General features: G+C 26.9%; 1 protein-coding gene across 3 annotated transcripts; it reads right to left on the bottom strand.

Annotated features, from left to right (window-relative positions):
* Nucleotides 1–456: 456 nt before the first annotated feature.
* Nucleotides 457–16917, bottom strand: LOC135958634 (uncharacterized). 3 transcript variants are annotated; one of them, XR_010576455.1, is made up of 3 exons: nucleotides 16218–16917; nucleotides 1345–1856; nucleotides 457–1204 (listed from the first exon to the last, which is right to left on the bottom strand). XR_010576455.1 is itself a non-coding variant. In XM_065509539.1 (3 exons), the coding sequence occupies exons 1-3, from the start codon at nucleotides 16313–16315 to the stop codon at nucleotides 1442–1444; spliced, it is 435 nt and encodes a 144-aa protein (XP_065365611.1). In that variant the 5' UTR covers nucleotides 16316–16917; the 3' UTR covers nucleotides 457–1441. The 3 variants fall into 3 exon arrangements, 2 of the variants coding, with proteins under 2 accessions (XP_065365611.1, XP_065365602.1); XM_065509539.1 differs by having other exon boundaries at nucleotides 457–1623; nucleotides 1702–1856; XM_065509530.1 differs by having other exon boundaries at nucleotides 457–1856.

Here is a 16917-nt window from a genome sequence, read left to right as displayed (position 1 = left end):
TTTTTAATGGCAAAATTTTTACAAAAACTGAAAAAAATGCATTTTTTCCCCTTGTAAATGCATCTCAAAACTTCAGAGGGCTTGCGGCACGTCTTAACCCCAACCGATTTACCTAAAATTTTTTCAGGATGATTTTTTTGCTAATGTTCACCAAACTGGAGGGTGAGAATGGCCAAAATCCAACTTTCGTTTATTAAGGGCCACCCTAATAACCATACGGTTCGATATTTTAAGACTGTAATTTGTTTCGTATCTGTGTAATCTGTATACTTTTATTTAAATATCTTAAGTCAAAAGTTTATTTGTCAATTTTCTTTACGTTTATATCAAAATCATTTTTCGATATTTCGATTTAATAAAGTTATTATGGAGTTATGTTCAATTTGACTTTTGATTCACACTTACCTATTTTATGTTTTCTTCAAATCAATAAAAATTAAATAAAAGCCATAAAAATTAACAAATATGATTTAGTTTTATTAAATAGTTTAATAAATAAGGCAATTAAAAAATTAAAATAAGCAATATAAATTTAACTTAAACACAACTTTTTTAAATTAAATAATTTTTTTGCATTAATTTATCAATAACAAAAAAAATGGTGTGTAAAATGTGAACATGTTTGAAATAGCAAATAAAAAACAATGGACGATTTTAATAATTTAGACAGATTAGTAAATACGATTGAATAGCGATTAAGAATGGATAGAGATTGAAGGATATAGTACATAAGTAAAGTGCTCTAATAATGTTGAAATGCTTTTAAGGACTTACTGAATTAATGATTTTTTATGCAGAACTTTTTATGTTAAATGATATTTAAATCTAATAATACAATTTGTGTTAAAATGTTTTTCAACTGGGTGATTTTTCATGGAAAACTTAAAATTAACAAATTATTTATAAACGCGAATAAATAAGTCTTTGGCATAATTAAAGAAACTTTAATTATCTATATAAATAAACAAATTATAAAAATACTAAATAAATAATATGTTAATATTTGCATTAAAAAAAAACCAGGCTTAAAATTGTAATACACTTCAGTCACCCCTACACTAGGCATTTAAGAACATAAACAGTGGTGCTGTCGCATAAATTGTGTGCAAATGCTGCTTTTAGGATCAATAATAAGCATTATTTTGAATAGGAATTTTGTGGTGACGGGGTGAACGGAAGAAAGGAAGATATTTGTTTTCACAAACTGCATTATAAAAGAAAATAAAACAAGAAATATAATTAAAGCATTATTTTTAATACTGCATTTTTTGTGTAAATGGATTTCTAAGTAGAAACCATTAAGTAGAAAATTAAATAATTTTAATAAAACAATAAACTACTAACTTTTTCTTATTGCTTTTCTTTTCAATCCATTTGAATTTAGAGATTTTCATTCCAAGTTAGATTTCCAAAAACGATAGAATTTGGACATTTACAATTTCTACGCATATGCGAATGTAATTTCCGAAATTTTCTTAACATCACCCCACACTTGTAAGGATTTAATATCGGTTATATTTAATTCTGTATCATATGATGTAATCAGATTTCGCGATGTGTCATAGATTTTATAAACATCAATGTAACCATCTTGGAATGCAAATTCTAATTCGAATATTGTACCTAAAACAGAATAATTTATAATTGAATTGTTAGTATAGAGATGATCAGAGCTGAATGAATTTTTACTATGAAACACACCATCAAGTTGATCAAACATTTTCTCTTTGTGATCTATCCATTCGCCATTTTCTTTGAAATTCTCCACAATGACATTTTCATCCAAAATCCATTTGAAATGGTATGTTATAAATGCTGGATTTCGGCATACCTCATTTACAAAGTTTATGGAAAATCTGAAACGATAACAAGATAATTAATATAATAATAAATAGATGCAATATTTTTAAAAGATCCGACAAGTTAAATGTGGAAAAAATTCGCAATTAAAATTAATTCTAACGAATTAAGATATTGTAATACTTATATACAGTGGTTGACAAAACAATGGAAACTTTTCCAAATATTCCATATGTAGCCCAATATTTAAAATATTTTTTTAAAATAAAATTTTTTTTTAGTATTTTACTTGTATTTATATAAATTAACTGAAAAACAAACAACATAATTAATTATATTCTGAAAAAAGGGAACAAAATTAAAAATATTCACTATTTCGCTACTGACAAAACAATGGAAACTTTTAAACTCCTGCAAGAAAGAAGTGTAAAACGAAAATAATATTTAAAAGAACGATGTAAAAAGCATCCTGTTTACAGTTATTTTATTTTTAAATTCTGGTAATTTATCACAATTTATTTTTCTAAGTTTTTCGCATAATTGCTTTTTTCAAAGTTAACGAAAATGACTAAAGTTAAGATTTGTGAAGACTTAAAAAATAAAATAATTAACGATTTAAAGCTGGTTTAAAACAAAAAAGTATCTGTGACAAATATTCAATAAATAAATCAGTAGTTTCAAAAATTTTAAAGAAATTTCGTGAGAGCGGTTCTGTAAAAACTCAACATTTAGGTGGAAGACCTCGTAAGACTACTCCTAGACAAGATAATTTAATAGAGAGAGAGTTCGAGAAATTCCCAAAAATAACTCCTCGAAAGGTTGTTAATAGCCTAAAATTATAATTAAGTACCCGAGCAGTTAGTCGCAGGGCAAATGAGGCTGGTCTGGTTGCTATCGTCCTGTGAAAAAACCACTCATTTCTAAAAAGAACCGTTCTGCTCGTCTACAATATGCCAGGGATCATTTAAACTGGTCGATACAGAAATGGAATACTGTCCTCTTTTCCGACGAATCCAAATACAATTTAAGAGGCAGTGATGGGAGAACATTTGTAAGACGAAGGAAGGAGACCATTGACTCTTTAATTGGTTCAATGCATCGTCGATGTGTAGCAATTATAAAAAATAAGGGATACCCAACAAAATATTGAGTTATTGCAAAGTTTAGACCGTATTTGTTAAAATAATACCTAAGTTTCCATTGTTTTGTCAATGCCGTAATAAAGAAATCTTTTAATTTTGTTTTCTCATTTTTAGAATTTAATTAATTATGTCCTTTGTTTTTTGTTAAATTTAGTTAATAAAAGTATATTTTTTAAAATTTTTTTCAGATTTTAGGCCACTAATGAAATATTTGGAAAAGTTTCCATTGTTTTGTCAACCACTGTATGTATATAGTTATTAGTTATAGTTTGTTAGTTTTAGATTTTGCTAATTCACCAAAATCTCAAATTGAATTAATTAATTCGTAGCTCTGGTCAATATTCATCAATTTCATTTGTTTAGTTTTGCAAAATAAGTACAACTACTTTCTTATTTATTTATATTTTAAAATAGAATTTGTTTAAACAATAAATTACGATTTTATTGTGAAACAAAACACATTTATCACACAACACTAGACATAATTGTGTTCAAGCATAAATATTTAAATACATATTTTAAATGCCTAAATATGAGTAATAGGAACTCACAATATACAGGTTCATTTCAGTAAGATGCCGGCAAAAAGACCTCATACAATTCTAGCACGTTTTTTGAAAAAATCCGGTTTTAAAACGTGGTCAGTGATTTGAACAGTTTTAGATACAAGAGAAAAGTTAGTTTAATACAAGTAATAGCTATTTTTAGCTGTCCAAAAAAAAAAAAAAAAAAACCCACACAAAAAATATTGACACCTGTTGGCAAACAAAAAGTCAAAAGGGTTGATGAAATTAGTAAAATTGTTTAATATCGCTATGACCAATACAATTTGTAATGGTGGGCCGCTTAAAATTAAATGAATTACTGTATGTAGTAAATTATATTGTATTACATGTATATGTGCATTTCCATGTCATAGTACGTGACATTTGTACACCTATAGAGTGGAATAGATTTGGCAAAAATAAGAGTAACTGAAAAATAATTTGGTCTTTAAGTTCCATTCAGAGGAACTACTCTATTTTAAAAAATAAGTATATGGGGCATTTCATGTCAAGTGCACCAACTTTTGAAATCGGTGTCTTCCGATCGGGATGAAATTTGCACCAAGGTTAGTTCTATCCCACTCGCATCCCACTAAGGGACTAAAAATATCTTAAAGGAACGGACCTAAGCTTTCTTTTGACTAAAAAAAAATTTAAAAAAAGGGACCATTTTGAAAAAAATTCGAAGTCAATAATTGAATGTCTTGAGTTACAACATTTTTATTTTGATAGATATCCCACTCGCATCCCACTAAGCGAACAAAAGGGTCTTCAAGGATAATATCTAAGCTTTTGTTTGAGCTATAAAAAAAAATTAAAAAAGGGTCCATTTTGAAAAAAAAAGTCAACAAAGTTTTTGATTTTGCAAAAAAAGTCAAAAATTGTATGTTTTGAGTTACAAAATATTTATTTTGATAGATATCCCACTCGCATCCCACTAAGCGACCAAATAGGTGTTCAAGGAAAATATCTAAGCTTTATTTTAAGAAAAAAAAAAAAGAAGGGCTCTTTTTAAAAAAGAAGTCAAAAAAGTTTTTGATTTCGGAAAAAAAATATTAAAATTTTTTTATTTTTTTTTTGAAATATTTTTTTTCGAAGGATTGAAGAAAGAGCTATCTAAACTATTTGGGACACATTTTGCTAAGAATAATAGGTAATATGTTACATGGATAAGAAAAACACCTGTTTGACCAAAATGTCAAAATTTGACCCCCTATAACTCAGAGAGTTCTCGATCGATCTTGTTGAAAAATTGTGTCTGAGTTACTATCCAATAGAACTAACCTTGGTGCAAATTTCATCCCGACATCGATTTCAAAAGTTGGTTCACTTGACATGAAATGCCCCATATTTGAAACCATCTTGTCCAAATTATCGAGCGAAATAATGGAAGTAATTATAAAAATCTGCGAATCTTAGGAGATTTTTCTTATCATCTAATTTCTTACACTAAACCAAATATTTGCAATGCATCATATTTAAATAAAAACAATCTTTGGATGATTTTATAATAAATAAAATGTAATATTGTTCGTGACATACCGTACGCGACAGATTTTTCTCCTTTAGTAACAAAATATGTATTCTGTAAATATATGTATATAAAAACTAAAACACTATCTTAAAAAAAAATTCAAGGGTTTTTATTTTTTGGTCGTTTTTGATATATTCATGGAATTGCCCATATGTGTGTATAATAAAATAATATACATAATTATTAACGGTAATACAAATTATTTTTTATTTAAATGAAAAGTAGTTGTTGATTTAAATTCCAATTGCTATGTATGAATCATTAATTATTTCGATAATTCAATTGAACTGAAATCTTGGTACAATATAAAACAAACAATTACCAAAGATTTAAAAAATATTCAATGGTACAACAACAGGATATTGATATTGTCTAAAAATTTCATATTTTCTAATAAGTAAATTCCAAACAAAAAAACCACATTAAATGTTTAACAATTTACAAACATTTTCCTCCTGTGTACACCCCAAGTTAATTAACTTTAAATACTTTCAAATAAAAATTCGTTTCGTTTAATTAACATTTCTCAAAGTTATTATTAAAAATTATTTATTTTTTTTGTATAAAAATAAAAATAAGATTTAATTGAATTGAATATGAATGACTTGATTTTAAGCGACACATACAATTGTTATAAAAAACAAAATTTGTCAACAAGCTAATAAGATGGAAAAAAATTTTGTATTTTTTTTTTAAATAACAGAATAATTCATGAATTGTTAAAACATACAAAAGTCTTAATTAACATATTAAACCTATTTAGTTGAATTACACCATTTTTCCAATTAATCTTTGAATCTAAATTTCATTTTACAAGAATTTCCTTTTAATAACACGCAACCATCCATCTATGCAAAGTTCTTGCATTTGCTGCATTTGTACATGGATCATATAGGTGGCGAAATTTTTAAGTGATTAAATTAATTTGTATGTTATAAAGCCCTTTTTCATAACAAAAAACTCCGATTTCTGAACAACAACAGAATTTGCATACAAACAAGTTAGGCAATGATTTATTTATTATTAAATACCCTGTTTCATTTTCTATAGAAAATATTGCGTATAACAGTATTTTCTATAGAAAATGAAACAGGATATTTAATACCTGTTATACACAATATTTTCTATTGAAAATACTGTTATATACAAAATTTTCTATAGAAAATATTGTTATACACAACTAGGGTTCCTAATTTCCCAGACATTTTCCCTTACCGCGAAAAAATAGTGAAATTGTTTCATTACCAGGAATTCCCGAGAATTTTTCAAGAATAAATAAAACCAAAAACCAGTAAAGTTTGGGTTGTCTAACGTTTTCTATGAGTTTATATAATAATAGTGGCATTTTATCGGTTTAATAAAACAATAAAGTCTATTGTTTTTTTAAATGATTTAAAAATTACGACTGTGTTAAATATGGAAAACATGCGAAATTCGCAAGGTTAGCTACCGATTCGAAACGGTTAAAAGATATTGATAATGCGGTAAAAGTATTTGTTGTTATTTCGGTAACAGTAGTTGAATGATAACGATAATTTCCTGAATTAAATTATTAATAGTATTTACAAAAAATTTAAATTAAAATAATACAATTTTTAGAATTCGAATTTCAAAAAAGTATCAAAAATATTTGTAGTCTTTATTGATCTAAGCCAGATGCAATTAAAATTGTATTTCTATATTTATATATTTAGGAGATATACATGTTAACTTGAGTTTCGAATTTCCAAAAAGTACCAGCCACCTGTCGGCTCTTTTTATACCCTTCACCTTCGTGAGAAGGGTCATTCCGTTTGTAATTTCCACAATATAATTTTCCGACCCTATAAAGTATATATATTCTGGATCCTTATAGGTAGCGGAGTCAATTAAATCATGTCCATCTGTCTGTTGAAATCAATTTTCTGAAGTCTCCTATTTAAAATCAGCAAAATCGGTCCACAAATGGTTGAGATATGAGGAAAAAACCAGGAAAACCTAGATTTTTGACCTATATCTGGATTACTAGGACATTCATATAAACAATATGGATATCTAATGATAGATATTTCAAAGAACTTTGCAACAACGTATGTAAGACCATAGTAAGTTGGACCTACAATGGGTCAAAATCGGAAAAAATATTTTTTAACCCGAATTTTTTTTTTCACCAAAAATAAATGAATTAAAAAAACAAAAAAGAAATTAAATTTAAAAAAACCATTCGAAAATGAAAAAAACAAATATTTAAAATTTTTATTTTGAAGTACAATTTGGTGAAGGGTATATAAGATTCGTCACAGCCGAATATAGCCCTCATACTTGTTTTAATTAAAGCCGGACATATTTTAAATGTTACTTCAAGGCTTAACTGTTTTGGAGATATAGAGGTAAAGGTTTTAGCCGTTTTTGCCAGTTTTATTCCCCTTAACGATCGAATTTTCAAAAATCCCTTCTTTATTTATGTTGTAAAATGAACCCATTACCCGAATTTCAATTTTCTAGTTTGAGCGATTATTTATAGAATATCAGTAATGGTATTTTAGAAACCTTGGTAAATCATTTCGATACAGAATGTATATAAACAAATTGTTTTCATTATTTTCTTTAAATATCAATATTCTTAGAATGTTTGGTACCTTAATATTCCTCTAAGAACTTAAAATTTCAATTTGTATTAAGTCCAAATTATCCTGTTTTTAATAAAAAATTCTGTTTTTGTCAAAAAATAGTGTTAGTTGTGATAACCGAATTTGTTGTTATCGAATGATTTATTCTAAATGACAAACTTTTTCTGCTTTGGCGGGAAAATGTTATTTAAACCGTAATGTTGATAGAACAGAAAAAAGCTATGGATATGTTGGTGGTCATCACAACAAATCTGAATATTGCAAATTTAAAAAGAAATTACCGACATTTTTCATTCCCGTTCCTTACAAACATTTTAAACACTGAACAAACCAATCACCTTCATGCATATTTCTATGTTTTGTGGGTCGGCCGTTTTTGCGTGCGTGATTTCTTTTAAGATTTATATTTTTTCAGTGGAAAAGCTATTTTAAAAAATAACATAATTTTTGGAAGGTAAGGTTTTCCTTAAAATAAAACCATGTTTGTTGTTAAGAAAAGTATTTATAACAACAGCAAACATTTAACTTTTCTAACGATAAGAGTAGCAGAAACCATTTTAGGCCAACTTAAAAACAATATCGATTATTTTTTATGTTTATGGGTTTATTGTTAGAGTTTGAGGAATCTAAGCCAAACCAACTGTATGTGGTTTAGTTTTTAGAATCACTGTTTTACTTTCATGTTCCATGACATCATCTTGTCCAAAATTAAATGTACGAGTATTATTATATGTCTGCTTGTTGGTTTGTATATTTATACGAATATATGTATTTCAAACTATAAAATATGCCTAATAAATCAGTGTTTTTTTATATGTATGTCTGCATGATGTGGTTGGTCTTTAAAAGAGATAATAATTTTATGGGTAATTATGAATTTCAGAAGAATTTGCTAAACAAATATTAAAAATCATAGTTCTAATTGTTTATGTTTATTGAAAAACAGTTTTTTGGTATTTCATAAATTAATAATTTCAAATATAGGCGGAATTACTCAAAGTGAGAGTAATTCGTGATGCCTGTGTAAACTTATAATGGAAATAACTTTTTCAAATTTTGGCGAAAAAACCCACGAATTTAACAAATGAAGATATTTTTGATATATTTTATTCAAACCTGTGTAAAATGATCGTATTTGATTGTCTAACCATACTTTATTCAAGTTGGTGAGTGTTCATCTGAGCTATGCGTAGCTACGTACTTTACTACTATACGAATTACGAGGAAGTAGTTATAGAACTGATTCAAGGAAAGACTGGAATAGCGACCAGTTTCAAGTATTTAAAATTGAGAGTAAAGTTTTAGTTGGGTGTGAAATAAGCTAAACTATTACAGGTGGATGATTTTACACAGGTTCGAATCTCTGATTATCCAACAGTATTTTCCCGTACGTCCTTCCAAAATGTCTTGGAAGTCTAATTCGAATATTAGAGCTTCAAATTAATTAATTCAATTGAAGCTTAATTTAAAAATTTTCTTTATATAGAATTTACTCATTGTTGAATTAATTCATAATAAAATTTATTCAGCCTTTGAATGATTGAATGTTTGTTAATTCAAATCCATTACAAATTAAATTATAATATTTTTCTCCACTCAATTTGTTTTTATTAAGTTTTTAAATAATTCTCAATCTGTAATAGATTTGAATTGATGAAAAATTTAATCATTAAAGACTTTTAAGCTGTTTTGTAATGGATTTGAATTAAAGACAACTTGAATGATTTAATAAGGAATTAATTCAATAATGAACGAATTTTCAAAAAAATGAATTCAATATGTTTGAAGTACTAAGGATTTAATAATGAATTCTTTAATGGAATGGTCGCGGCAAAATTTATTTCGATTTTTCGATAATATAAAAATTTGAAAATCGTTTGTAGAATTCGCCATGGTTTCTCCAAAATTGCAACTTTTAATTTCATTCCATTAAGCTTTACATTAATAGTTTAATAAATTGATGATCCCAACGCCACTGCCAACCTAAATAACTTCCTGCTCATTTTAGGGTGTTGTCTACATTATCAATTTATATTTATCGCTGTTTATTCTTGCAATGAAAGTAAATACGTATAAACATAATTAGTCCAAGTCTTTAAAATGATTGCGTGATTGAAAAAAGGTATCAGTTTCATTATTATTACATTTTTTCTTGATTTTATTGTCATTTATGCCTTCACTGACCAACTTGATTATTGCAACAATGACGTTAATGACAAGAATGTTGTTATTCTTCTGCTATTAAAAATGTTTGCAAGAGTAACAAAAAAATAAACATTTTAAATTAAAGAAATATTAATATCGTTTAAAAAAATGGTCTCAAATTAAGACTACTGATGACCAGTAAAAAGTGTCTTGGGTTAATGATCGCATATATTATACAATGATCTAAGTGAATGGAAAAAGTTCAGTTTCGTTATTATTGAATGTCTTGATTGCTTTTGACATCTTTCCAAGAACTAAAATGACATTTTAAATTAAAGCAATATAAAATGAATTAGCTTAATAAAAATGTGTCTCAATTTAATTTAAAGACATGATAATGAACATTACATTCGATGATCTAAAACAATTTTAAATTCTTATCAAATAAATTAAAATAATCAAAATATTTACACATTGGTATTGAGTAAACATTTTAATTCGATTGTTTAACAAAAATTCTATTGGCACCGTTTTTTTTTGCCAGATGTTGCCAACCAAATATTTCTGTATTAACCCTTAAGAAATATCAGTACTGTACTATATAATACATTCCACTTAATGGGTTAAGTGTTTAGTATTATTGTTTACTATCACATGAATACGGGTTTTTATCAATAATTCTTATCACATTATTATCAAAATGAAGAATTCACATATTAATATAAACATTCCAAAATAAGCATTAAAGGTGGGTAATTGACAAAATGATTCATGTTTTGTAATAATTATTATTTTAAAAAGATTTGTGAGATTGTGCTAAAAGATAATAGCAATAAAAATCATTTATTGATATTTAAACTTGTTGTGGGAATTTTTATTTTAAAATTTACCCTTGAAAAGTTTCTCAAATACTTAATGATTTAAAAAATTACATAAAATAATTACAACAAATTTTAAATAATTTTAATAAAATTTTTGTCTATAAGTAATTCTCATTACTCATTGCAACCCTAGAACGAAGGGAACTTACACCTAGCTTTTCTTTTGACACAAAATATATAGAGGTGTATAGAGATTTTGGTTCATATTTTACACAGGGCAACAAAATCGAAAAAAAAATTTGGAGGCTTTTTAATCCACTACTCAATTTTGATGTATTGTGGTTCCAGTAGTACAAAAATGGTAAAAATTTTAAATTCTATGGATAAATTTTTTTTTCTAAAATTGTGAATTTTTTAAAATGTTTCTCCACACAATTTATGATAACTCAAAAACGGTTATTCCGATATTATTGAAACTTAAAAATGTTCAAATATACATAACCTTCAATATGTTTATATACTGCGTTTTAATCGGTTCAGTAGTTTCGGAATTATAATAACAAATTGAAGCAAAAAATATATTTTTTACGTGAATATAGCAAATTTTTGTGTTTTAAAAAACTCAATAAAAATCGAAAACGGCAGAATTTGTTCAGGTTTCAGAGCTATATTCGGCTGTGCCGAATCTTATATACACTTCACCAAATTGTACTTCAAAATACAAATTTTAAATATTTTTAGGTTAACAAAATCAATTTTTTTTCCAAAGTATTTTTTTCATTTTTTGGAAAATTTTTTTTTTTAAATTTTTATTTTAAAATTTTTTTTTAAATTTGAAAAAAAAATTGTTGGTTTTTTAAATTTTTTTAGGTGAAAAAAAATTCGGGTTAACATATTTTTTCCGATTTTGACCCATTGTAGGTCCAACTTACTTATATATGTCGTTGCAGGTCTTTGAAATATCTATCATTAGATATCCATATTGTCTATATTAATGACTTAGTAATCCAGATATTGTTCAAAAATAGGGTCAATCATCGAGGTTGTCCTGGTTTTTTCCTCATATCTCAGCAATTTGTGGACCGATTTTGCTGATTTTAAATAGGAAACTTCTCGAAAGCATGTCTGATATCCCGAAGATTTCTGGGGTCTTCAGAAAATTGATTTCAACAGACAGACGGACATTTCTTAATCGACTACAGGCCTGTCACAGAATTCCATTTCGATCGAAAGTGGAATTAATTCCGCATTTTGCTTCTTCAGAAAATGTAAAACGAAAATTTCTTTCGGAATGAAATCACTTTCAGTTTTCAAAGTGGAATTGATATTTCTTTGTATCTAAAAACTTCACTTTTGTTTTAATATTAAAAACGTTGTCAAATTAAAATCAGAAATATGGAATTATTAAATATTTTTTGAATTAATAAGATATTAATTAATTCCGAACAAAATGTGTGACAGGCCTGATAGGGTCGGAAAATTATATTATGGAAATTACAAACGGAATGACAAACTTATATATACCCTTCTCACGAAGGTGAAGGGTATAAAAAGGTTTTTTTCTGGTTTAGTTCTGCATAATAATATGAATAATGTAAAACTAACAAAAAGTTCAGAAAGAAATCTATGCTGAAAATCTGTAGACTTTCTTCAAATTGTGCGAAACTTTGAACTAACATCAATCTGAATACAATTATTTCTTGTTAATAAACATTTATGTATATAGTAATTGATTTTATCGTTTTATGGGTTTTTTAAATTATATACATATTTTAGTAACAGGATATTTATATTTACGACTTCAGTTGTTTATGATGCTCATTAAATTCTTCAAAATTGAATGTTTTTTTTAAATGTTCTATTTGTCAAAAATAATTTAAACCTTTAACTATATGTAGGAACATCTTGTATAACATTTCCCACTAAATTTAAACAATTTATTAGAAATGTTTTCTTAAACAACTCATTAATTTTCTTTTCAAACATTCTCTAATATTCTTCTATATAAATGTTAGAGTATTCAAATTATTAGAATTGTTTTTCGTTCGAATAAAACCAATAATTCGAATAAGAGATTTCATCTTGATAGAATAATTCGATTACATGTTTAATATTAATAAATTTTTTTATAAATAAAGTAAAATATTAAGTTTTTTCTTCAAGTCGTACGTGAAGTAGTATCGCCAAAAATCTATTTATGAACCGAATGAGCTGAAATTTTAAATATAAATAGTCCTTGAGAAGATCTACAAAGAAGATCTATTCAGGTTTATTGATTTATTTTTTTTTATTTTCCTTGAGAAGATCTACAAAGAAGATCTATTCAGGTTTATTGATTTATTTTTTTTAATTTTGCTCGATCTTTTTATGGTTTTTTAGATATGGCGGGCCTACGGAGGGTCGATTTTTTCTAAAATATCAGCTATATTCGCGATAAAATTCTAAATAAAATAAAATAAACTTGCTAACAGTTATCTCCTCCCTATAAAAAGTTATACGCATCCAATCCCCGTTTTAGGAATTTCGGTATTTGAAAATAAAGAATGTCAAAAATTCTAAATCCATTAATTTAAGGACATTTGAGTCTATATTGGTTCCAAATTATGTTATGATGTACATTTGATATGCATTACGGAACAATATACTCGTATTTTAAGATCTGGGCCCTACAAATTAAGCTTCTAAAACTTGGTTTTGTTTCTGCAAATTGTATGGGAAAACATGAACGTAAACCTTCATTTTGGTTAAATCTATTCGTTTTAAGTGGAACTAGCTATTGTGAACGCCATAAACGACATTATTACTTATTTGAATTTAGAATTATGAAAAATTAAATTTCTTCATAAAATTATTCGAGTTAAGCTGGGTTTCCGCATACACCGTAACCGGCGCCGATAACGAAAACTGAAAAACGTTGGTGTTCGTCACCGTCTCGTTTCTGAATTGTTTTAGTTTCAGATGGGTGTGTTGCGGCATAAAACAGAAACGAAATTATTTTTTTAATTTTGGATGTCGCACATTAAATAGAATTTCATTATTTTTGACAAAATCTATTATTTTTCCTCTTCCAGTAAAGAAAATTTATTTTTTTTATTAATTTTGATTTTCTTTAAATTTGATATAAAAAAATAATTTAAATAATTTCGTTCCTACAGCATCGAAAACAACCTACTTGAAGTTGTTTTCGTTCCGGCCCCATCAGTTTTTCGTTACTGATCGGTGCCGTTTCGTTCCCAATTTTCGTTGCTGATTTCTGAAACGTTTTCGGTGCCGATTATGGTGTATGCGGAAACGTAGCACAGAGGGATGGCTTCATAAATTTTTTGGAAAAATTATAAGGAGTGGTCGTAGAGCGCTGAAATTTTACACCGAGAATTATATGGACCAAACATGCCCACCGCATAACGCTCATGCAATCAAAATGAAAGGAATGGTCATAGAGCATTGAAATTTGTCACCGAGAATTATATGGACCAAACTAAGAAAATAATAAAATTTTATCAAAATCGACCATGCCCAACGCCCATACAATCCAAATAGATTTTTTCACATAAAATTGTTCCTATCCAAGTAAAAGTCTAAAAATTTGGTACAGATATTTTTTGAAACAAATGAAGAATGCATGCCGAGTTTCAATAAAATCGGTAACGCCCACCGCCCACGAAACCCATACATATATAAGAATTTTTTTGATATTTCGTTTATTATTCGACAAAAAATTTTAAGTTTTCATCCTGTTCCGAAAACTTCCGAAAACTATTTTTTTAATCGAAACAAGACACTCCCAACCATCATTTTATTTAAAAAACAGCTTGCGGGAAAGTGGTGCTACATTTTTTTTTCATGGAAAATCAAAAATAAAATAATTTTTAGAGACTTATAGATATGTGCATATCTTTTTAACGGTTTATGATATCCCTATAATATTTATTTTTATTTATGGAGAAATGTTTTTCAAATATGTTAAAGGTAAATGGTATTATTAGGAAAATTATACATATGGGGCATTTCATGTCAAGTGAACCAACTTTTGAAATTGATGTCTTCCGATCGGGATGAAATTTGCACCAAGGTTAGCTCTATTGGATAGTAACTCAGACACAATTTTTCAACAACATCGGTCGAGAACTCTCTGAGTTATAGGGGGTAAAATTTTGACAATTTGGTCAAACAGGGGTTTTTTCTTATCCATGTAACTTATTACCTATTGTTCTTAGCAAAATGTGTCCCAAATAGTATAGATAGCTATTTCTTCGATCTTTCGAAAAAAAATATTTAAAAAAAAAATAAAAAATTTTTAATATTTTTTTTCCGAAATCAAAAACTTTTTTGACTTTTTTTTAAAATACGTCCTTTTTTTTTTTTTTTTTTTCTTAAAATAAAGTTTAGATATTTTCCTTGAACACCTACTTGGTCGCTTAGTGGGATGCGAGTGGGATATCTATCAAAATAAATATTTTGTAACTCAAAACATAAAATTTTTGACTTTTTTTGCAAAATCAAAAACTTTGTTGACTTTTTTTTTTCAAAATGGACCCTTTTTTAATCTTTTTTTTTAGGTCAAACAAAAGCTTAGATATTATCCTTGAAGACCCTTTTGGTCGCTTAGTGGGATGCGAGTGGGATATCTATCAAAATAAATATTTTTTAACTCAAGACTTACAATTTTTGACTTTTGTTTTTGCAAATACGATTTTTTTTCCAAATGGGCCCTTTTTTTAAAATTTTTATATATACAGTGGTGGCCACCAATTTAAGACAAATACTTGAATTTTTTTCATCAACTGAATTTTAAGTGCGATAGAGCCAAAATAAATGGACCTCTAAGGGTATGAAATTTATTATTAATGTTTCTAGTTTCTGAAAAATGTTTGGAAAAATCGGTAAAACATATATAGACAAAGATATGTGGAAATACGTTGACCCACCTCAGCGAACATCCGCTGTTAATAACATGTATGACCGAAACTAATGAAACTAAAAATACGAAATTTGGTAAGAATATTTTATAATAATAAAATTATAATGATATAAATGTGAGAAAATATGTTATTTAAAAAAAAATAAATTTGGCCAAGTTGTCGAAAAATTTTATGTGTTCGTGGTGAATATGTATGAATTGACACAGTCGAATAAAACACACTTGTGTGTTAAAACAGTCCTCATACATACATATTTGTGGAAATATTTGAAAAAGTAATTGACAATTACATGGAATTTAGCAAAAAAATTTTGTCTTAAATTCCTGGCCACCACTGTATATAAACCACGGAATTGCGTGAAAATATAAGTAAATTTTTGCTTAACACCCTTGCATGGACTTTACTTAAATTTTTTAAATAAAATAAAATTTTTCTTAAAACTATAAGTGTACATTTCATATTTAAACATTTCTCTACAAAACTGTATCATTTTTGAAATTGAGTGTTTGAAAAATTGACTTTTTGACACCAAAATCCCTCTGTGCGTAGCTTTACTCGTTATTCCAAAATGGTAATTTTTAAATTCTTCGAATAATTATTTGTAAGAAAGTGTTCCATTAATCGAACGATCATTATTCAAATGTATACCCTAATAAATATATATATTTTTTTAAATTTGTAGGTACATAATTTACTTACTCTTTTGCATCATCCATTAAAATTCCTTTGATTCGCACTTTATCACCAATATGTACGGTATTGGGTGCAATAGTGGCAGTATATTTAATCGGTGGCATATTTTTTATTTTTTGGTATTTTCCTTAGAAATATATATTTCTGTACAATATATAAAAAATTTTAAAAATCTATTTCTTGTTTATAATCTATTTTCATAAAAATAGAAACAATTCAGCGACAATTTAGCGTCCAAGTGGAAGAAACAGCAATAACGAGACGCCAAAGAAGAAACAAATCTGTTGGCCGAGTGTTTGTGTTTAATGATTTAGATTGTAAAACGATTTGTTATAATTTTAAATGAGTGTTTGTTGTTATTATTAATAATTTCATTCATAAATTTCAATGCAGTAATATGTATTAATTTGTTGTATATCTTTTTTATTCGAAATTGGATTTATTTTATGTTTTGTTATGGCAATTTTTCTATTACTGGTTGCCAAGTTACAAGAAATCGCGTTTTTTTTTGTATTTAATGGAATATTTTGTTCACACTTGTTTTATTTAATACTAAAATTAATGTATTTTTTGTTTATATGGCAAAATTGTTAAAATTTTTATATTTTATTTGAATTTTTTTCTTTGAAATATTTTGAAAATTTTCTAAAATCTTATAAATTTTCGTCCGCACTTCACGTTTATCTTGGTGGTATTCTTGCGCTTA

Source organism: Calliphora vicina, chromosome 1, assembly GCF_958450345.1.
Source record: "Calliphora vicina chromosome 1, idCalVici1.1, whole genome shotgun sequence".
Classification (NCBI taxonomy): domain Eukaryota; kingdom Metazoa; phylum Arthropoda; class Insecta; order Diptera; family Calliphoridae; genus Calliphora; species Calliphora vicina.
Note: the sequence above shows the minus strand (reverse complement) of the source record. Positions and strands in the feature narration are given on the sequence as shown.

Excerpts from the sequence above, each read along its gene's own strand:
- LOC135958634 (XM_065509530.1), bottom strand. The coding sequence starts at position 16,315 with ATGCCACCGATTAAATATACTGCCACTATTGCACCCAATACCGTACAT. Across the intron at positions 1,857-16,217 it reads TTAATGGATGATGCAAAAGA|ATTTTCCATAAACTTTGTAA; the intron begins GTAAGTAAATTA and ends TTATCGTTTCAG.